This window comes from Thamnophis sirtalis, unplaced genomic scaffold (assembly GCF_051295495.1).
Source record: "Thamnophis sirtalis isolate CommonGarterSnake01/CBP01778 unplaced genomic scaffold, rThaSir2_p1.2 scaffold_9, whole genome shotgun sequence".
NCBI lineage: Eukaryota > Metazoa > Chordata > Lepidosauria > Squamata > Natricidae > Thamnophis > Thamnophis sirtalis.
Window position 1 is genome coordinate 54605093 of NW_028261389.1, and position 22456 is coordinate 54627548.

Genomic DNA, 22456 nt, shown 5'->3' on the forward strand with positions numbered 1-22456 from the left:
AAATCTCTTCCTCTTGTGGAATATATAATAATATTTTCTAACCGAAACAAACCAAGTTTTGGTGACCACAGATTAGTCATTTTTAAAATCATTTTGGATGGTTGAATACCATCCAGTACAGTATACAGTAATCTTTCATCAAAGTAGACAGGGCCATGATTTCCAAGAATGAGGATTGAATTTTGGAGGTATGGAGATTAGTGACAGCATTCTTGATATGTTAAATCTGAATAATTTTCAGTTGTTATTGTTTTGAAGAGAAATGACTGAAAAATTATAAAAATTCAGTGATATAATTTCCCTCCCAAAAATGTCAGGCCTGGGTACAATTCATGCACTACAAGCTACTATTCCTCAACCGTCCTCAATAAGAAGATTGCAATCCTTTGGTTGCTGAGGAAACATACAGAATATATAGTTTGAGTTGATACACATAATTGTCTTTCTGGGATATCCAATATAAAATCCCTGCTGCTTTTTAACACAAGTTTTTGAATTTTTATACTTGCAAAACTCAATAAGAAGTTGTGCCCAACTTCAAAATATCCACAAAAAAATGTCCACAGGTAAGTCAATAAAAGGCTAGCAAGATAGGATGGGAGGAGAGAGAATAATAATTTGAAGAATTATTTTTTATTCGATTAAAAAAACTCTACTAGCTTTCTCATGTCTCCCCAGGAAACGTTTTGATCAACCAATTGGTTGGTCTAAATACATGTGCATTGTTTGGAACATGAAGAAATATTTATTTATTTTAGAAAATTAAAGAATAGAGAATGCTGTTTGATTTCATCTTCTGGCAGGCATCTGAAAAGGATTTTAGAGTACTTTAAAGTCATACCAGTTTCTTGTTCTGTAAGATGGGTCTGCAACTTGTAGGTCCCACCCTACTCCCAGGCCATGGCATATTCACAACTGGGCCGCATGAGTGAAGCTGTGCACCAGGGGTGGGTTCCTGCCAGTTCTACCCTCTACTATAAAAGAGGTTCCACAAATCTACAGTGCCATTTAGAACCGGTTCCAGCTCCCTCCCCACGCCCATCCGCACATCATCAAGATGAAGAGCAAGAGGAGGAATTCTGGGAGTTGAAGTCCACAAGTTTTAAAATTGTCAAGTTTGAACACCCCTGGGTTTTTTTCCTAAAGGGTTTGGGGTGCAAAGGTCTTCTAACTTGACAGCTTTAAGACTTGCACACTTCAATGCCAGAGTTCCTGAGCCAACATTTTGGTTGCTAAGCAAGAGCATTGTTAAGTGAGTTACACCACATTTTACAAGTTGGCCACGCCAACATGACTGCCAAGCCACTCCCACCCAGTCACATGGCTGGCAAGCCAATTCCACTCAGTCACATGGCTGGCAAGCCACTCCCACAAAGCAGGCCACACCTACAGAAGAGGTTCTAAAAAATTTTGAAACCCAACATTGCTGTGCACGTGCATGCCTGCTCTTCACACAGAACCATCCCCTCCCGCTCCACCTTCATCAGGCTACCAACCAGAAAGGTTGCAGAACATTGTTGTAAAAGTTTTTGAAAACTTACCAACAATTCCAATTCTTTCTCATTTTCTTTGTCATCTTCATTACAGTCATCATTTTTTTCTTCTTCATTTTCTTTTCTGTATTTATTTTCATTATCCACGTGTGAATAAACAATCTGGGGGATGTGTGAATCTAAAGGAATTGAATTATTGTATAATATTCACTTAGATGTTTGTTACTATGAAAATATTATAACACAAATGTACAGAAGGCTGAATTGATTGAGACTTTCTACCTGAGATTCTGGGATGAATCCAGATGTCTTTATCAGTCGTTGTCAATGTTTCCTCTTTACTATTAAATGGGGGGAAAAAACAAAGTGATAGTTATTAAAATCTTTTTCTGGATTTTTAAGCCATAGTATTATCATAATTAATGAAGAATTTGCATAAATTTAATTTTAAATATTATTTTTCTCATCTGGCTTCAGGTGTCATAATCTAATGTTGCCATAGGAAAATAATGTCAGTAACCTAATCTTTCCATCTCCTTCCGTATAACTAATCTGGACTGAAGGGATCACAAAAAACTTGGTATATGATTTTGATATTAAAGCAAGGACAAGACTATAATATGTATATACAAATAAAATATTATATTAATTAGTACATTAGACATACAGTATATCATTCATTTTTTAAAATATTCTGTGTTTTTCTTTAAATGTTTTAAAAACATAATTTGCCAGAGTTATTGCATGGATAACAAGCAATAATAGCAACATAGTTTTATATTAATCCTATTAACATAATTGATATCTTTAAAGCTTTTCATTCTCTAGAAATACAGTATTTAAAAGGAATATTAATTAAATTCAAATTTGGGGCTAGTTTTCATAAGATAATTAAAATATTTATGGACCAACTAAAGCATGATAAGACTTAACAGTTGTGATTCAGATTCCATCACAATTTCAAGAGGCACCTAGCAGAGTTCACAATAGTATTTATATATAATCAGATTTTGGGGGGAAATGGGAAATAAGATGTATCTTTTAAATCTATTTGCACAGCTATAATTTTGACTTAACTGCTTCTTATCCAGCTATATTAAGAAGTTAGATTAATTTGTAGAGATGTCAGGACTATCAGTTAATTTTCATACATCACATCTTTTTTCTTTTTAAAGTTTTTTCTTTTTATTTTTCTACAAACATATCATTGTGTGAACAGTGTGGACCAGAATGTCTTACATTTATTACAAATATAGCAATATTTTTCATATTTGTTACAGTTGATAATCTTATAGAATTTTAGCAATACACATATCTTGTTGAATTATAATCTTTCATTCTTTTATTGTTCGCTATTTCAGTATATTATTTTTATGCCAATCTTCATATTCTAAATGTCACTCCTTTTGCCACAAATAAAATAGCAATAATCATATTTGTTGTGTTTAACAGACTTATGTACTACACCAATTTATATTAAATTATAATCTTCCTTTTTTTATTCCTTCTAATTTTTAATTGTGCCACTATATTTAAAAAAAGATATCTCCTTTCTAATCACATTTTAACACAAATAAAATAATATTCATCATATTTATATTTGACAAGTTATATAATTCTAAAGATAATAATACATGTTTTTATTAAATTCTAATCTTTCATTATTATCTTGTTCAATATTTCAGTGATTTTTTTTATGCCAATCAAATTCTATATATCATTTCTTTAACGACAAATAGAATGTTAGTAATCATATTTATTACAGTTAATAAGATTATATAGTTCTACTATAAATATACATATTTATGTCAGGTTATAATCTCAATTCTTTGATTATTCAATATTTCAATATGTTGTTTTATAACCATCACCATATTTATTCTAACATTCAAAAATACCATCATTAAGATTCTAGATTTCCTTCTTATTGTTAATTCACCTTGTAATGCAAAAATATATATATTCCATTAATCCCTTTTTTTCTAACTTTCAACCAGAGGTGGTATTCAGCAGGTTTTGACTAGTTCTGGAGAACTGATAGTGGAAATTGTGAGTAGTTTGGAGAACCAGTAAATACCACCTCTGACTGGCCCCACCCCCATCTATTCTCTGCCTGCTGAGTCCCAGCTGATTGGGAGAGAATGGAGATTTTACAGTATCCTTCCCCTTCCCCTTCCCCACCAAGCTATGCCCACAAGCTACTCCCACAGAACCAGTAGTTAAAACTTTTGAATCCCATCACTGCTTCCAACTCTGTTTTAACTTATCTCACTATTGTTTTTAAGAAATGTTCCCTTTTTTATCCATTATCTTTTGCCTGCTTTAAAGCCTTAATTTTTCATTTCTTAGCTTGTCTCCCATATTTAAGGTGACCAGATTTTTAGATTGGTAAAGAGGGACACCTTTGACCGGGGTGGGGGGTGGGGGCTTGATTAAAAATGTTATACGGAGCAACAAAAATTTTCATACAACGCAAAAATAGTATTGTAATATTTTTTTTATTTCAACATAACTACTACTGCAACGTGCTCTACATGGGGCAGCCCTTGAAGAGCATTCGGAGACTTCAGCTTGTCTAGAATGCAGCCGCGCGAGCGATCGTGGGTACACCTCGGTTCACCCTCGTAATACCTATCCTCCCACAGATTAGGCCTCCTCCGAATTCCATCTGCCGGCCAATGCGACTGGTGACTACCCGGAGGAGAGCCTTCTATGTGGCTGCTCCGACCCTCTGGAATGAGCTCCCCCATGGAGATTCGAACCCTCACCACCCTCCAGGCCTTCCGCAAAGCCCTTAAAACCTGGCTGTTCCGACAGGCCTGGGGCTAAAGAGCTTTTGCCCCCCGCCTCGAATGGTATGGTTGTTGTGTGCTTTTAAATTGTGTATTGTTCTGTTCGTCTTTTTTATCCCTTATCTGTACCCCCTTCCCTGACTTGGATTGTGAACCGCCCTGAGTCCCCTTCAGGGAAAAGGGCAGCATATAAATGCAATAAATTCAATTCAATTTACAAATATAAATTGTAACTGTTGCCAAACATCAAAATTTTGATCACGTGACCATGAGGATGCTGCAATGGTCGCTAAGTGTGAAAATGGTCGCTAAGTGTGAAAAATGGTCATCAGTCACTTTTTTCAATGCCATTGTAACTTTGGTCACTATACCACCTTTCCTGCCACAGTTCTTAAGTGAATAACTGCAGCTGGTATTTTGTATTTTGGATAGAATATTTTTTTAAATAGTCTAAGACAATTTAAAAAAAGAATCCACACAGAATAAATTGAAGTAAAACATTTCAAAGTATTGTGCATAGAATTTTTAAAAATGGTTTCACTTCAATTTATTTTGGATATAATCTTTTTTAAAATAGTCTAAGACAATTTAAAAAACAGAATCCACACAGAATAAAATTATTTTAAAAAATCCTATGCACAATAAATAAAATATTATTTTAAAATACATTAAAAAAATAAAAGAAAAAAACCCAGCTCACTTACCAGCAGGCACAAGTGAGCACTCCAAGTCAATCCAGAATGATGTAGATGTTAATACAAAGAACTGAGCAAATTAAAATGGTGAAATTAGTCAGGGAAATATTTTTCAAAGAAACTTTGCCACCATTTTTTCCACACGAGCCGACCTCCAACTTCCATGCCCCTCCCCTCCAGAAAATCCAGGAAGGAACACTCGCTATCTCTCTAGCCAAGTATTTCCTGGAGCTCTATGGTACTGGGTCATCTTTTCTTATAAAAGTGAGTAAAAGGGGCAGGGGGGGTCCGTTTTCTTGCTTTAAAGTTTTAATATCTTCAATGAAAGTACTGAGACAGAGAGAGAGGGTTAGACAGGGTGTTTTTTGTCTTGCCCCGGTTAGGATTTCTTAAGCAAATCCACTGGGCTTTCAACATGAAGCCAGAAAATGGGGACTTTTTAAAAACGCCCCCGGACATGGGACAAATTGTTATAAATCGTGACTGTCCCGCTGAAATTGGGACGTCTGGTCACCTTACCCATATTCCTCTCTTGGATCTCTATCTCTATCTGCTTCCACTTCTTGGCCAACACTCTTAAACATTTCTCCCTCTTCTACCTTGTTCCATTGTCTAATTTTCAAGTTGTCTACTCTTATCCCTATCTCCCCCCACAAATCTTCCTGCAGTTCCACTTCCTGTTTAACTTCCCTTAAAATACTCTCCCTTTGGTTTGTTTCATCATTCATTATTATTTTTATTTTTATCTCCTTCTTAAAGGTAAAGGTAAAAGTTCGCATATATGTGCTAGTCATTTCTGACTCTAGGAGGTGGTGCTCAGCTCCGTTTCAAAGCTGAAGATCCAGCGCTGTCTGAAGACATCTCCATGGTCATGGGGCTGGCATATCCAAACACTAAAGGTGCATGGGACCCTGTTACCTTCCCACCAAAGGTGGTTCCTATTTTTCTACTTGCATTTTTACATGCTTTCAAACTGCTAGGTTGGCAGAAACTGGGACAAGTAACGGGAGCTCACTCCGTTATGCGGCACTAGGGATTTGAACTGCTGAATTGCTGACTTTTCTGATTGACAAGCTCAGCATCTTAACGTGGAGCCACTGCATCCCTTATCTCCTTCTTATCATTTCTTTTGTTAATTGTTTTGTCTGTTCTATTTTTCAAGCTGCTCTTTTAATTAGCTCCTCCTCTTCCTGGGCGTCCTGGTTTCTCTTTGTCCTTTGTATCATAATTTCCATCTTTTCATCATTTTATTCATGATTTCCTTGCATCCTATTGTCAAGTTCTATTTATTAATCTGGATTATCAACATAATTTCTTCCCAAATTCCATTCATTTTTTGTTTTTGTTTATTTTGTTTCTGTCAGCTCCGGTGAGCCCACAGGCCCGAAGGTGCCATTCAGGGGGGAAGCTGTGTGGGAGCTGCCAAGAATCGTTCTTACCAGCTGGGGATTTCCTTCCTCCACATGCAATTCAGCTGAGAACTCTCTATAACTGATAACTGACTGAGAACAAGCCATGATTGATTGCCGGATGGTTTTCACTCTGGGTCATGAGGTGATGGAGGTGTGCCGGGGGGGGGGGGTAGCCTAAATACCAAATAAAGTATAAAATGTGGTAGGAAGCACCGGATGTCAGCTAGGACAATTTATTCATAGCCTTAGTGCTTTGTTGGTCAGTTCATGCCGGAGGAAGATAATCTGCATTTTCAAACCGTCTCTGTGTTTGGCTGTTTTCCTTAACCCTTTGGAACCTGACAGTTTTGTCAGAGCTCTCACCAGAGCTCACACCATGGCTGAAGGTACAGTGCTTGGGTTGAAGGCTGCGGACCTGGAGGAGTCTGCTGTGGCAACTGATACAACTGTGCTGGAGGCTGTGTCAGGGCCAGCAGGAGAGGCACCATTGGATGTAAGGCCTAAGGACCACTCTTAAGTGTGGCATGGAAGCCTACAGCAGAACCTCTGGAGGCCGATGTGAGGCAGGCCTATGCAGGAAGGACAGGAGATTGGTGTCTGAGATTGCCAGTGGTTTGGGACCACAGAGGCCTTCCACCTCATGCTCCCCTGCTCACCCTGTCTGGAACCTATTTCGTGCACTGCCATGAAAAGCACATATCAGACGACGATTGGAGTTACTCCACCGTGGTGGGCAGCCAAATCATAGAGGTGCTGCAGGAAATGTTTGGGGCAGTGGGCTTCTGAGATAATGGACATGGCAGTGGTTGGAGAGATATTGCGGCAGAGTCACTGGAACATGGACCCCGACAGGCATGGGGAGTCATTGGACAGTCTAGGGTAACTGGTCCAGAATGGTATGGTGCTCAAGGGGCTCCAAGATGTCAGCAGCCCAGACTGGGGGTACCCCAAGCTGCCTGGGATACCTGCAGGAAGCAAGTGGTGGGAGAGAGCTATGGCCCCCACACTCTCCTTATCCAGAGGGAGTCTCCAACTGGTTATGGGCCTGGAGTGATGGGATGCTGGGACTCACCGGCAATACATGCTACATTTGACTGTAGCCCAGGAAGAGTGGCCCTCTTCTTAGGCCAGGTGTTAAATCACATGGACCACTACCGCCATATGTACATATTGCAGTGGGACATGGTGATGGCTGTGGCAGCAGTGATGGATGGAGAGGCTGCCGACTGGGTGACTGATTTGTATGGGGATCATGCTCTGGAACTTGGGGACATTGGTCTGTTCCTGGTGACACTACAGGAAAAGTTCTAAGATACCACTAGGACCCAGCAAGCAGAAGTGGAGTTGCTAGCTGTAAGACAACAAGGGAGGCCAGTAGCTGAATACATCAAAGAGTTCCGGCATCTGGCTGGCAAAGTGAGGGGTTGGCTGGAGATGCTGGTGGTGCATCACTTCAAGCTGGTCTTGACAAAACACTATGCCAGGTCTGCATCTGCAGAGGGTTGCCACCTAGACTGACTGCATGGTTCTAGGCCACCATGAAATTAGTTATAGAGTTCTTTGAGGATAAACCAGAAAGAGAGTGGGGCAAACAAGGACAAAGACTGCCACAAATGCGTCCTATCGCCTTTGCCCCCCAAACCGCACAATCCACAGCAATCCCCACAGTGAAACCTCCTTCCCCAATGGCAGGTGGACAGACAACATCTGTCTGGGCACACATAACATGTTTTTGATGTGGGAGGCCGGGGCTTACAATGGCAGAGCGCCCTGAGACCAGCCCTAGAGTGTCCATGAGCACACCAAGCATGAAAAGGGGGACAGCCAGGAAGAGCGTGAAGATCGGCCAGGAGAAGTCACGCAGGGTGAGTCAACCAAGTCCTACACCTGTTGACTCCAGTCCATCGGGTGATATACTCAATGCCAGTGGAAGTGACAAGGAGGAGGATTCCGACCCAATGGTAAATAAGCCGATCAAACCTTTTTGTGATACCAGTAGTGGTGGAAGCAGCTAGGTGACGACAATGTACATCCCTGATCGATTCAGAGTGCACTCATTACTTAATGAACATCACAGTCACTGATAGTCTGGGGATAGGCCTCAGGAAGTTGGCTAGGCCAATCCATTTTGAACAGATGGATTGGTCATTATTGGGAGCCCAACCAGCCACGCATGTAACTGTTTGGGTGGTATTGCAGATAGGGCCCCATTGAGAGATCCTGCATTTTGTAGTGGTTCCAAAAATCATGGAAAAGATTGTACTAGGCCTGGCATGGTTGGACAAATCGGGCCCCACAATATGGTGGAGTGGTGATAGTAAGCATCTCAGAATAGGGCAGCCCTGACAGCCCTGACTCCCCTCCTGATAAGGTGCAAACCACAGCCCAGTGGCCGGTGGGATTGCAAGCTACAGTGCCATCGGTACATACATCTGGGGAGGAGCAATTCCCTTTGGTATATGCAGACTTAAAGGAGGGGGGGAGGGTGGAAATATAGATTCAATTCTTAAAACAATGAATGCACTTGGATACTGTTGCTTTTTTTTCTTTCCTTTTTTTTTTCTTTCCCAAATTTTTTTTTTCTTATAATTTTAGTGTAAATTACAAAACGAATAGACCAATGAATAGTAAAAATACACCGAAGTGAGGAGTAGAGGGAAAGAAGAGGGAGGAATCAAGAGGGAGTGAGAAGGGAATGTAAGGAAGGTGAGATGGTGGGAAGGGGAGAAAGGAATGGTTGAGGGGGAGGGGAAGTAGAAGAGGGGATTGTCGGAGGGGAGAAATGAAAGTTGGAGGGGTAGAAGAAAGGGTGTATGAAGGATAGAAGTGTTATGAGTTGTGTTTATTGCTTTTTTTTTAACTGCACAGTATTTAAGTGATTGTATAAAGGAAAATGAAAATGAAATAAAATGTTTGAACAAAAAAAAAAGAATGTATGCAGCGAGTAGGAATGTGATATTTTGCTCCCTCACTGCCCCATGGCATGTGCTGTGGAACTACTCCCTGGGGCTAAACTGCCAAAGTCCTGAATGTATTCTATGCTCCCACAACAGCTAGCAGAAATGAGGGCATACATAGAAACATACTTGAAAAGGGGCTTTATTCAGCCAGCTAGATCAAGGGTAGCCGCACCCGTTCTTTTCTGGGAGAAAAAGGATGACAGCTTAAGTCTCTGTGTCGATTTCTGGGAGATTAATGCCATCTGTGTGGAACATCTGTACCCCCTCCCTTTAATGAAAGACATGCTGGCCAGGTTAGCAATAATACACCTCCCTGAGATCCAATTTCATGAATATGCATATTCACGAAATTGGATCTCAGGGAGGTGTATTATTGCTTCTCAGCTTCCCGACAAACTATGGGGGGAGGGAAGGGGAAGATAGACCTAAGCTCCGGACATCAGTATTCAGCCATGGGAACCAAGGAAGTTTTGGCAGGTGTTTACCAGAGCCAAAAATACTTTCTCACATTAATACCAGAAATCTCCATTGGACAATATAGTCTGGTCTAATGGGGCGGAGGGAAAACCTGAACTTTAATTATATGGGTTTGTGTGGGAAATACTTTAGAACTGGTTTTGCCCCCATCTTTGCCATTATGATGCTCTCACCCGCTGACTTCCTCTCACCCATCCATAGCCCAGCCAAGGAAACACAGAACCAAGTTTGGAAACCACGCAAACACAACCTGATATAGGTTTAATGGCCGAGAACCAGCACGAATGTGTCCTAGTAGGTATAAAGTCAGCACCGTGATATAATCATAGCCATGCGTATGACCCAGCCCACCCCCGTAGCCAGCATCCAGCAGCTTCAGCTTCTTCTTCTGCTTAGGAGGGTCTTTGCTGAACTTTGTGTTATGTGTCAGTTACACCATTTCCTGGATAGGGAGGGTCTCCATTCAATATCACAACTCAGAATTAGGACCAATCAATTTCTCAGTTATCTGGGCTGTCTTTCCAATCTTGTGCTGAATATTCTTAGCAGCTACTAAGATTGTTGGATGAACAGGCACAAAAACAGCCAGGGAAGTGATTGAAGCCTGGGAAACAAACCTCTTGTCCGTCAATGGAGTGCTGATTTATCACTAGCCTATTGAGTACTTAGAAGGTGAGGGCTGGGCAGCACAAGCAAATGACAACTAATAACTTAAAATCCAGTCAGCAATACACCTCAATCAATACCTAAAAAGCCACTTACAACAGGTGCTATAAATACCACAGAGAACAGCATACACTCTGTTAGAGAGAAGTTTCCTGAAGATGGGCTCTAGCATGAGTCTGAAAGCTCAGACAACAAAACCTCTGGTCCCACTGACAAACCCAAATTGGATCTTAATTGGGAATCTAGCATTGGGGAGGCATAATCTTAAAGAATAACAAGAGCCACAAGAAGCCATGCTGTTCTATTACATGCAAATATTCTCAGGCAATACAAAACTAGTTTAGGATATGTGTTCTGACCCCCCTCGTCCCACACCAACACACTCCGAGTCAAAGATACTTTATGGAATTTATTAACAGACAGATAGGTCCTTGGCAGCAAACCAGCACAGACAAGTCCGGGCAGCAATCCAACACAGATAAGCCGTGGCAGCAATCCAGCCTGCCAAGCTCACAATCCTGTTCTCCAACATTCATTAATGCATTAACTTCTGCAAAAGGGGTGTGTGCACAAGCAGTCCTTTTATAGTCTGGAGAGGAGCCCAATTACCAGCAGCTGAGTGCAATTACCTCCTGTAACTGCGCAACTGTTCCTTATGCCTATTAGCTCGCCAGTGCCGTGCATCCAGGAACAACTCACTGCTGACGTCAGGATCACACTCCCTTGTCTCCTCCCCACTGGTCCAAGGCACAGGCGCCTCCTGGTGCTAACCAGCCTCTCTGCGCCCTGCTCAGAGTCGGAACCCTATCCAGGGTCCTCCACATCCTCCAGAGCCGACTCATAGCGCCCCTCGCTGTCAGAGTCTGATGGCAGCTCCAACGGCTCCTGCTGGGCCACAACAGATATGTAATCATAAAGTTGGAAACTAAAGTTTGTTCATGTCTGGAAGTTTAACCTTATTCTTATTCTTAGGCAGATGTTTCATGTATATCAAGTTGAGATATACATGAGTGCCAGTTCTCATAACTATTTTAGTGTATATGTTGAAAAGATTTAGGATTTTGCTGTGGGTAACAAGGTCATTAACCAGTCTCTGTTAAGTGTCTTACCCAGTTTAATTAAAGTTTATTATTTCTTCATTTAATTTATTTATATGTACTTCTCAGGCTGAAGCTTCTCAAAGTAATTTACAGTAAAAGCAGCATAACATACCTAATGAATAATGGATTGAAATAAATTATTTTATTTGCTACATTTGATATAAAACATTATTAAAACTTTCATTAAAAAGAGGTGGAGAAAATATGTGGCTGATAAAATAGTGGACTTGAGTACCCACCATAGAGAATGCCTGCTAGAAAATAACAGCCAGATAGTACTTGGCAATTCATATTATGTAGCAGGCAATCTAATTAGTGTCCTGAGTTGAGGGTTGTTGAGGAATTTGTATGTTGTAGTCAAAACCATGAGACTAAGTTGGTAGAAAATTGGCAGTCAGTATAGTTGCTTCCATAAAGATGTAGCATGTAATCTGGTTGTCCAAGTAACTGTCCTAGTCTGCTCCAGTTTCAGTCTCTTGACCTAAAGGAAAGATAGCTTCACATAGAGTACATTACAGTAAACAAAACATGAAATCACTAAATTGCAAACAATTGCAACTAAGCTATCCCTGTTCAGAAAGGGGTACAATTGGTATATCAACCATATTTGAGAGCCAATTTGATATTGTGGCCAAGATGCTGGGTTGGAAAACAGGAGCCTGTGAGCTCTAGTCTTTCCTTAGTCATGAAATCCAGCAGAGTGACTTGGGCAGGTCACTCTCAGCCCAATCTACCTCACGGGTTGTGGAGAAAATAGGATAGAGCATTTGATAAGTATGTTGTCTTGAGTGCATATGGAAAAGTATAGAAAAAAAAGCGAGGGAAAGGGGAGGAGAGAGGAGGGAAGGGAGAGGAGTGTCAGCCCTGGAAGCCATCTTTACCATTGGAATTTCAGAGCTGCCACATTTAGTGCCTGGGAAAACGGGAGGGGGGATTGCATGGAGTCGTGGAGGATTAGCCATAACAACATTCCTTTCTCTGAGAGTTAAGGGCATTCAACTTGCACCTGGATGGGAGTGACTGGGGGTTGTCTCCAGTTGGGACAGTGAATTGATTGGACCATGGGATAGACTTGTGGGTGCAGAGGATGGATCTTTGACTATCTTTTGGGTAGGAAATCCCAGAACTCTCAGATTTGGGTTTTCCCAGATGTGCCAATATGACATCTCTAATAAAATGGAACTTTGAGGAACTTCAAGCCTCGGGGTCTTCTTTCATTGGGGACGTTACTTGGAACCCTGACAAGGAGAGGGGAGGGAAAGGGAAGGAAAGGAAAGGAAGGAAAGGAAGGAAAGGAGCATTGGGTTTCTTGGTCTTGGTCTTTCAGTGGCAATGATAACTCTAAAAGTGCCCTCTCAAAAACATGTGTTTATTTTTTGTGAGCAAATATAACTTATTTAGCACAGGGGAATTCTCCAAATCCCAAAACCATGAATAGTCTCCATATTTTGGGGAATCAGTCTCAATGTATTTTCCCTTAAGTGACCTATCACTGTATCCACAATTTGTTCAAAATATGCCCAATTTTTCACAATTCAGATTTTATGGAGAAGTAGATGTCATTCCTATATTGATGAGACCTACTTCCCCAATTTTTAATGATTACTCTGAGTGACTTTGGTACAAAAATAATGCCCCATGCTACTCTACAGCATAACTGTAGGTGAAAAGTATTATTATTCCATATTGCTCTTTGAAACCAACCCTGAAAGTAGGAACAAAGCCATTATAAAATAGTGGCCACAATTCTCAACTCACATGGATATACTCCAGTGGTGTGATTCAAATTTTTTGCTGTGAGCATGGCTTGGTGGGTGTGGTGTGGCTTGGTGGACATGGCGTGGGTTGATGTGGCAAGGGAAGGATACTGTAAAATCTCCATTCCCTCCCCACTCCATGGGAAGGTTATTGCAAAATCTCCATTTCCTCCTGATCAGCTGGGACTCGGGAGGCAGAGAATAGAAGGGTGCAGGGCCAGTCACAGGTGGTATTTACCGGTTCTGTGAACTACTCAATATTCCCAGTACCAGTTCTCCAGAACTGGTCAGAATCTGCTGAATATCACCTCTGATATAGTCCTAGGAAAATACTGTGCCCAAACTCATGAAAAATCACTGACAGATCAAGTTGGATGAAAATTATTACAATCCATTTATTTTTTTCCAAAGGGGGTTATCTCTCAAGGAAATTATGACAATCTATTATTGAAACTTAAAAGGCTAAAAATGATTGCTATCCTTCAAGAGCATCTACTACACAAAAGATATATTTGTGATTGGGTGGTAGTTAACAAAATCCACTAGATACAGAGTGGATATTGTTAGTTATTGCTACCTCTTTCTGTAAGCCAAAATAGGCAAGAATCAAGAAAGAAGATAGTAGGCTGGTGTGTATGTGTTGTGTGGGAATGACCTTGGGACTGGGTAAAAGGATGCAGCCAAGGGAATGATCAGATGAATGACACTTGAGTCCATACATGAAATGTACAGGGCGGGGCATAACCTTTTCCTAGGGGGTCACAGCAACACTTGTAATAACAACACAAATAATTCATACACCATTCGAAAGCCCATCAAAAACTGAGTTTATTGACACGATTTAATAGTCAGTATGACCACCATTAGCCCTTCGAACAGCATTCAAACGAGGTGGATAAGAACACAACAAATCTTCAAACAGTTCCGTTCGATTTTCCAGATTTTTCAACACAGTTTCCAAATTCATTCTCAAAGTTTCAACCGAATATCGATTTTGACCTTGCTCCTGAATCATCAGAGCTTCCACTTCATCCTTAATTATGGCCCCAATGTTCTCTGCCGGATTGAGATCTGGCGAATTTCCCGGCCAGACGTCATTGCCACAAAATTCGACATTGTTTTCCTTTAACAATTGCTGAGTCGCATTTGCACGCATGCAAGGAGCTTTGTCATGAAGAAAGACAGCCTCACCAACCACCAAGACATTGTCTGGATCACTGAGAAATGGAATGACATTCTCCAATAAAATTTTCTCACGGAAATAACTGCCATCCCAGGATTCCCCTTTATCCTTCAAAACCCAATGCAGTTTCTTGGCTGTGAAAATGACGAAAATCCCGATGCAAGTCGGATTGCGAACGATTTGTCGATATCGTTCATGTTTGGCGATGTCGTCGACGTCTTTAGCCCAAATTCGATCGTTCTGGAAATTCGGTTTTCGAATGGCATAAACGAAGAATTCGTCAGATGGCGCCAAATGAAGAAAATCTTCCTCGGTCCATTCAGACAACCAATCGCACAACCAAAGCCGATCTTGAACGTGTGTTTGAGTTTTCAATGGTTTGCAAATGACGTGGAATGGCTTCAAACCTTCTCGTTCTCGATATCGGCCGATTGTCCTTTGATCAACTCGTTTTCCACGAATTTGAAGTATTTCTTGGGCCACTTTTCGGTTTCCTTTTCGTTGTTTGCGACTGCCAGTTGCAATGATGGCTTTGCTTTCTTGGGACAGTTGCAGAGGACGCCCTTCTCCAAATTTTGTGAAACATTCTTGGGCTGTTTTGTTCCAATTATCAGTAACCCAATCCGGATGACGTTTCAATTTGTTTGCAATCCATTTTCGATTGATAAACGTCGCTCCAGCATCGCGAGCCTCTCGAAAGGCAATGCATTTTATTCTGTCAATGATCCTTTGTTCTTCCGAATCGAATTTTCCAGCCATTCTTAAAGCAAATTTAACATTTAATAGCTCATTCAATTCAGTTTTTTATGGGCTTTAAAATGAGGTGTCGCGGAAGTTGTAAACTGCTGTCGATCTTGCTGTGACCCCCTAGGAAAAGGTTATGCCCCGCCCTGTACAAGAGGCTCAGATGAGATCCTCCCTAATTTTTGGAATGTAAAGGAGATGGAGTGGAGGAAGTACTTTCAGACTTGCAAGACTCTGTTAATGTAGTTTTACAATAAAATAAGAGTTAGCTCATCTGGCCATGTTTCCTGTCTGGTCTACCTGGTAAGGCTGACAGCTGAATATTTCATAAATTAAAAATTATTCCATATAACTAAATGAAATACTACGTTTGCTATCTTAATATATACTGTTACAAAAGCAGAGATCATATTCAGACATATAGAAGCAATTTTATCCTGACAGCCTTACTTTCTCAGAGCTCTAAGTATGAGTTTTCTGAAGCAAAGAAACATAAATCACCTCAGAAGTGGTGGTTATTTGAGGATGCAGTGGAGGCCCAAAATTGAGGTATCTCTCTCTCTCTCTCTCTCTCTCACCCTTCCTCCCTCCCTCTCCCTCTCCCTCTGTCTCTCTCCTTTCTTTGCAGTTATCGTTACCATGCAATAGATATAGCTACATGCATCATGGTGTGTCTGACTGACTTCATAGTGAGATTTACTAACTGTAGTCTATCTAATTCCTAGTTTGCTTCATTTCATGGAATAATTTAACTCAGTAAATAAGTATATTGCAAAATATGCAGACTGTGCATTCTCCATTTGGGAATATCACTAGTAATGAGTGAAGTGAGATCCCATAGACATTTCTTTTGTAAATAGCATTTGGCACCAGGAGTATAATGCAGCTATTGACTCAACTAGTAGGACAGCATAATAGACTCCTCCCCTACTTGTTTTATGTGGTTCTGCTTAGGAAAAAAATTAAACTAAGTTATCAGCTTTCAAATCTTTAAATACATCTCAGAGTCAATTCTTCTGCTTTCAATAGAATCTAAAACAAATGTTTGTGTTGATCTCATTATTGCAGCAGACCTGGGTAGCATTAAATCTCAAAGGATTATCTGTTATTTGTTTCCTGTATTTCTAGGATATTTTTGCTGTTTTTTTAATTAAAATAAACTAATAAAATAAAGTATGTTGCTTCATAAAGCATCTATCTTTCTATTTTCCATCCATTTATCCATCTATACACTCACCCACCCACTTACCTACCTACCAGTGGTGGGTTTCACAATTTTTAGAACCTATTCTGTAAGTGTGTCCTGTTTTGTGGGGGGGGGGGGCTTGGTGGTTATGTGACCAGGTGGGAGTAATTTGGCAGTCATGTGGGTGGGAGTGGCCAAGTCGATGGCACTGAATTCTTTGCCTCAAAGAATGACCTACAAAAAAAAGATATAAAAAAGGAAATTTATTATTTTGTGCACTTACTACTTAAATAAGAATAAAATAAGTACACAAAACAATAAAACAGCTACTTACAGAGGAAATATGGCTGTCCTTGCCGGTATTCAACATTACTGACCACCTTACACACACACTTCCAGCCCCTCTGCCTCTTCCCTCTTCCTGGATTCACTCAAACGTTTTAAAAACCCACAGCCTGTGCACATGGACACACTCTTCCAGCAGCCCCTCTGCCTCTTCCCTCTTCCCACCCCACTCCAGCCACTCACCAGTTCTTTCTTCTTTTTTTTAAAAAAAACACAAATATTTCATCATTTGTCAATCATTAAGACATTGAAGTACAATTTTTTTTGTGTGTGTGCCCCTCCCTCCCTCCACCCCCCCCAACCTCCCTCCTCCTACCCCCCCGACTTCCCAGAACCCGTGCACGGTATGGATTTTTAACTAACACAGTCTAAAATCTATTGAGAAAAAAGAGATAAAGAAATTAATGACATTCTACATTGACCTTAGCTTCTTCTTACTGAACTAACTTTTAACAGTTTAAATAATTTCTGCTTAACCTTTTGGCAGGTCCACCATATATGATAATATGTAGCATCGAGAAAACCACACCTCCCTTCCTTAACCTTTGTATCGTCTGGGTTCATTGTTAACTCCAGCTCTTTTCTCTTAATTTCCTCTTCCAGTTCTGTTCGTTTTAACCCTTGCTTATTTCTATGTGTTTTATTTATATTCATCAAGACTCCTCTCATATACGCTTTGCTTGCATCCAATACAAATTCCATAGATGTACCCTTATTCATATTCAAAACAAAATATTCAGATAGTAATTTTTTACAATCATTAATATACTTTTCATATCTAAATAAGTTTTCATTCAATCTCCAAGACCTTCTTGCCTGCACTACCCTTCCCAACTCCATCCAAACTGGGTTATGGTCCGAAAGGACCCTAGCCGCAATCTTTGTTTTCTTGACCCTAGAAAGCAAATCATTAGTGGTTAGAATAAAATCAATCCTTGAAAGGGATTGATGCCTGTCCGAGAAGAAAGTGAAGTCATATTCCTCTGCATTTCTTTCTCGCCAAATATCTCTCAATTCAAAATCATCCATAATGTCAAAGAAAGGTTTGGGTAACTTTGCTCGCATCTTAATATTTAGGCGGGAAATCTTCTTATCTCTCTTAGTATCTATCACTCCATTCCAGTCACCCAATAGTATACAGCTTTCATATCTTTTCTTAAGTATACAACTATACCATTCTTCTTTTCCATAGCGGAAGCTACAAAATGTTGACCAAGTTTTGAGTTGATCAAATATTTTTGATCAGTTGACTTGATATGAATTTCTTGCAAACAAATTACATTGTTCTTAAACTGTTTGAGATAATGAAATATTTTCTTCCTCTTCTGTGGAGAATTCAGTCCGTTGACATTCCATGTTAAAATCTTAGTTGTCATCTTTGGTTGGTTGAAGCATTTTTAGAGCTTCCTGCATGGCCTATTTAACCTTAGGTCTAGCTCCTCCCACTGCTTCCAGATTTGTTATTGTAGTTCCTTGATCGATGGCCGATGATTGTTGATGCTGTTGCTTTTTAGCTTGTTTCTCCATATGTCTAGTAGTCATACGGCTAGGTTTTTGTTCCTTGTCTGGTGGTTGTGTAGTTTGCTGTCTATCCTGTCCTTCTTGTGGTCTTTCTCTAGGTCCAGATGGTGCAGGGTATCCGACCTTCAATATATTATAATAAAAATCTCGGGCTTTCCATACAGAGTTGAGGCGGTACCTTTGCTTATCAAATGTAAATATAATGCCAAATGGTGCATCCCATCTATACTGTATCTGACGATTTCTGAGTTCTTCGACCAAAAAAGCGTAGTCTCTCCTGGCTCTTAACATTTGAGGTGGTATCTCTTTCAAAACAATCAGGTCTTGACCGCCAATTTGAAGCTTAGTGTTATAAGACGCTTGCAGTACCATATTTCTAAGCTCTCTTGTAGTAAAATATATAATGATGTCTCGAGGAAGCTGCTTCTGCTTTGCCAGCCAGGAGTTAACGCGGTAAGCTTTGTCAATTTGCCAGTCAAGGTTGGTCCCTGGTCTTCCCATCAAGCGGTCAAAAGCTTCTGATAGGATCTGTTTCAGGTTCTCCTGTTTCTCCTCACGCAGCCCCCTTACTCTTAATGCGAACTCCATTTGTCGGTACTGTATCATAATAATTTCTTTTTCAGCATTTTCCACTTTTTGTTCCACCACCTCTGTTTTCAATGTCAAGTTAGCATTGGCATCATTAAGAACCTCTAGAGTTCCATTCCAGAAATATGTTCTGTTAATACAGTTACAAGTCTCAGCATTTCGTCTCTAATTTTACCAACCTTAGCATCAATTTTCTCATACAGCTCCTGTTTAAGTCCTTTTATTTCACTTTTGATTTCTTCTTTCATTTCTTTTATTTCCTCTTTTCTCTCCTGCTTTACCACCTCTCTATTATCTCTAAACTTATCTTCCATTTTAATTGTCAGTGCATTAAGAGCCTCGCTTAGATTGCTCAGGAAAAATTCTTTCGTTAACACATCCCCAGCAGGGGGCATAAGAAGCGGAGGCTGCAGCTTTGTGCCAGGCACTGAGGATGTGCCCCTGGAAGTAGAGTGTGACGACTTCGAGTTAATATTTGGTTTTGAAGCCATTTCAAAATTTATCTGCCTGCAGTTAATAAAACTCTATTGCCTGAATATGCAGCTTTAAGTAAAGAGGCTGAGTTCCCCTTTTATTTTGAAGTTTAAGGCTTGGCAAAACTTTCAGTGAGTGAACATTGTAACAAGACCGTTCAGCAGATTCATCACCATTTAACTTCCAGATAAGCAAGATTAATGAAGGAGTGAAATTCTTGTAAAAATGAAACTAATTAAAAAGCTTCTGCTGGCCTATTGTGAAACCAAAACAAATGATAAGCAATCTCTTTTGTTTTGAATTCTTGTGAGAATTAACAAAAAGTGTTCGTTATTACTGGAGAAACCAGCCTGCTCGGCACCATTTTAAAAGCCTCTAAGTAAATAATTTTTCGGAGAAGAAAAAGAAAAGAAGCTAAAATGTTGATAAACAATTATTGTCCACGCAAACGGATTCAGCTCATGATAAAATTAAATCAAACAAAACTTTGAACTGAGTGGGGGAGACCTACTTTGTCCCGCACGAGGCAGTTTGAAGTTCCCAGCACGGATAGCCGTTCTGCCTTGGGCTAGCCCCCCTTTCCCTGCAAGCACAAAAGCTGCAAAAATCGAAGAGCATTTGCCAGCAAAACAATTTCTTCTTTCCTTCTTGCCTGAAGGATAAGAAAACCTGATAAAACGTCAGATGGAAGATCCTCTAAACAGGTACGTAGCCAGGAATTCGGAGGCAGCTGATTTTTTGCTGCCACCACCAGCAGGCTCCTCCCAGGAAGTCCACCAGTTCTTTCTTCTTCTGGGTCTTCTTCTAAGAACTTTTCGGCAGCATGGTGCAGATGGGCGGGGCGAGTGAAAGAGCGAACGAGGGGAGGGAGCGTTCTTGTACTGGACCTCCTTACCAACGGGTACAGGAAGGCATGCTAAATTTCACCATCTGGTACAGCTGTACTGGTCCGTACTGGTTGGAGCCCACCCCTGCTACCTATCTACCTACCATAGATACACAGAGCCTACACACCTTTGTTAAAGTGCCAGGTTTCTGAGATGAAAAAAAAATCAGACCAAGATAAATCAATACAGAATATTTTCTACCTTTAACATGACACATAAGCTATACAATTGAAAAACATCTTGATTTTTAGGGGGGGGGGTAACAATAAAAATATACAATAACATGTTCCATTACTGTGCACACGCCCTTATAAGTAGAAATGTGAATTTGTTCAGAATTAACCAACTAAATTCAAACTGATCTTAAATAGTAGCCAGGTTCCACTGCCATCAAGCGACTCTCACCAAGTCCATATAAAGTTCTGACATTTACTTACAGAAAAAGCCATGGTATGCCAAGCATAAAAGGCACCTCATTGTTGGAAGTATCAGTCAGGAGAAGAATACAAAAATTTCCACGCTATTGGCTATACCATGGAACACAGCAGTGGTGGGTCCCGCATCCCATTCCAACCGTTACAGTTGGAACGAGCCCGACGGCATCCACATGGACGTGTGCAGCAAGCGTGCACACGCATGCAGTGAATACATGCATCGTACCTGCCAGCGACGCCTCTGCAAGCCTCCGCGACACTCTGGCTGCTTGGTGGAACATCACCAAAGGTTTTAAAGGACAGGTAAGGAGCTTGGGCGGACAGGTGGGCCCTCTGGAGCACCATAACAGAACGGTACCCAGTGCTCTGGGCAGGCTCCAGTACACCCATACCGGGGTGCACCACCTGCAACCCACCACTGGAACACATTCAAGTTAGTAATCAGCAAGTGGAATATGGCACAAAGTGACATTACCAAGATGTCTCTCTAAAATTCAAGAAAACAATTTAAAAAGCTGCAGAAATTTCTGGCAAGAAATAGTTGTGTACTACAAGTGACAACAATCTGTCATATTCTTTGTATATTTGGGTTGTGGAATAGAGTGACAAGATGGAAGCCTTTCTTACAAAAAAGCAAAAAAATAATCCAAGCCTGGCTATATTTGCAAAGCCTAGATCAAGTCTTACAAAAGCATGTGGGAAAATGTATTAAGGTCTGAACCTTTTGGTTATAATTCAAAAAAACATCTTTGGCATAAAAACCACACTATACATTATCAAAAGTATACCATACCTGCAGTGAAGCATTGTGGCAGCAACATTATTCTTTAGAGCTGCTTTTCTTCAGCTGGAATTGGGGCTTTAGTCGAAGTGGAGGGAATTATGAACATTCCAAATATCATTCAATTTTGGCACAAACCTTCAGGCTTCTGCTAAAATGCTGAAGAGGAAATTCACCTTTCACCACGACAATAACCCAAAGCATACCTCCAAATCAATAAAAGAATGGCTTCACAAAAAGATCAAAATTTTAAAACAGCCCAGCTGAATCCAAATGAAAATCTGTTAGGTGACTTCAAGAGGACTGTGCAGAGGAGACCTGACAGATTTGTAGTGTTTTTGTAAAGAAGAGTGGGCAAAGATTCTCAAGGCAAGATGTGCCACGCTGATAGGCTCCTATTCTAAAAGACTGGATGATATCAAAAAAACAAAAGGTAGTTTTGTAAGTATTAGTTTAAGGTAACATAGGACAAACATAGGACACACAGGGAGAAGAGTAGCAGAGTGCATCCATGAACACCAACTAGCAGTAAGAAGACATGATGAAAACTGTTTAATTTCACAACACATGGACAGACGTAACCATAGTTTTAACTGGGAAAGTCCAAAAACAGTAAAAAAAAATTCTGGAAGCCTGGCACTTTGATACATCAGTCATCAAAAGGCACATAGACATAAACAACATCTATATAATAGTGAAAAGAGACAAAACAAAAATGGCACAAAAAGACCAGAACACCACCTCACCAACAGTCAACACCAATAGAGATTAACAGAGCAGAGATCAACGCCAGGATTAATATTAGACCAACAATCAAGAAGCAAACAATACCCCAATCAAGGAACTGCTTAATAGTAAAACACTCAACCAAAGAACCATCAAGACCATTCCCACCATCAACTGATAAATCATGCCATTAGAATATAAAGTGAGAGCAAACCCCATTCCCTACTAGCAGTGA

General features: G+C 40.4%; 1 protein-coding gene across 4 annotated transcripts in view; it reads right to left on the reverse strand.

Moving 5' to 3' along the window:
* Positions 1-22456, reverse strand: part of PPP1R3A (protein phosphatase 1 regulatory subunit 3A) — a 42202-nt gene that overhangs the window by 10790 nt on the left and 8956 nt on the right. For all 4 annotated transcript variants that reach the window (XR_015697775.1, XM_087723630.1, XM_087723629.1 and 1 more), the window contains exons 2-3: positions 1776-1834; positions 1542-1672 (exon numbers count right to left, since the gene is read on the reverse strand). Coding sequence is in view for 3 of the 4 variants with exons in the window: in XM_087723630.1 (XP_087579756.1) it covers positions 1542-1672; positions 1776-1834 (190 nt within the window). In the remaining variant the exon portion in view is untranslated. The remainder of the gene's footprint in view (positions 1-1541; positions 1673-1775; positions 1835-22456) is intronic.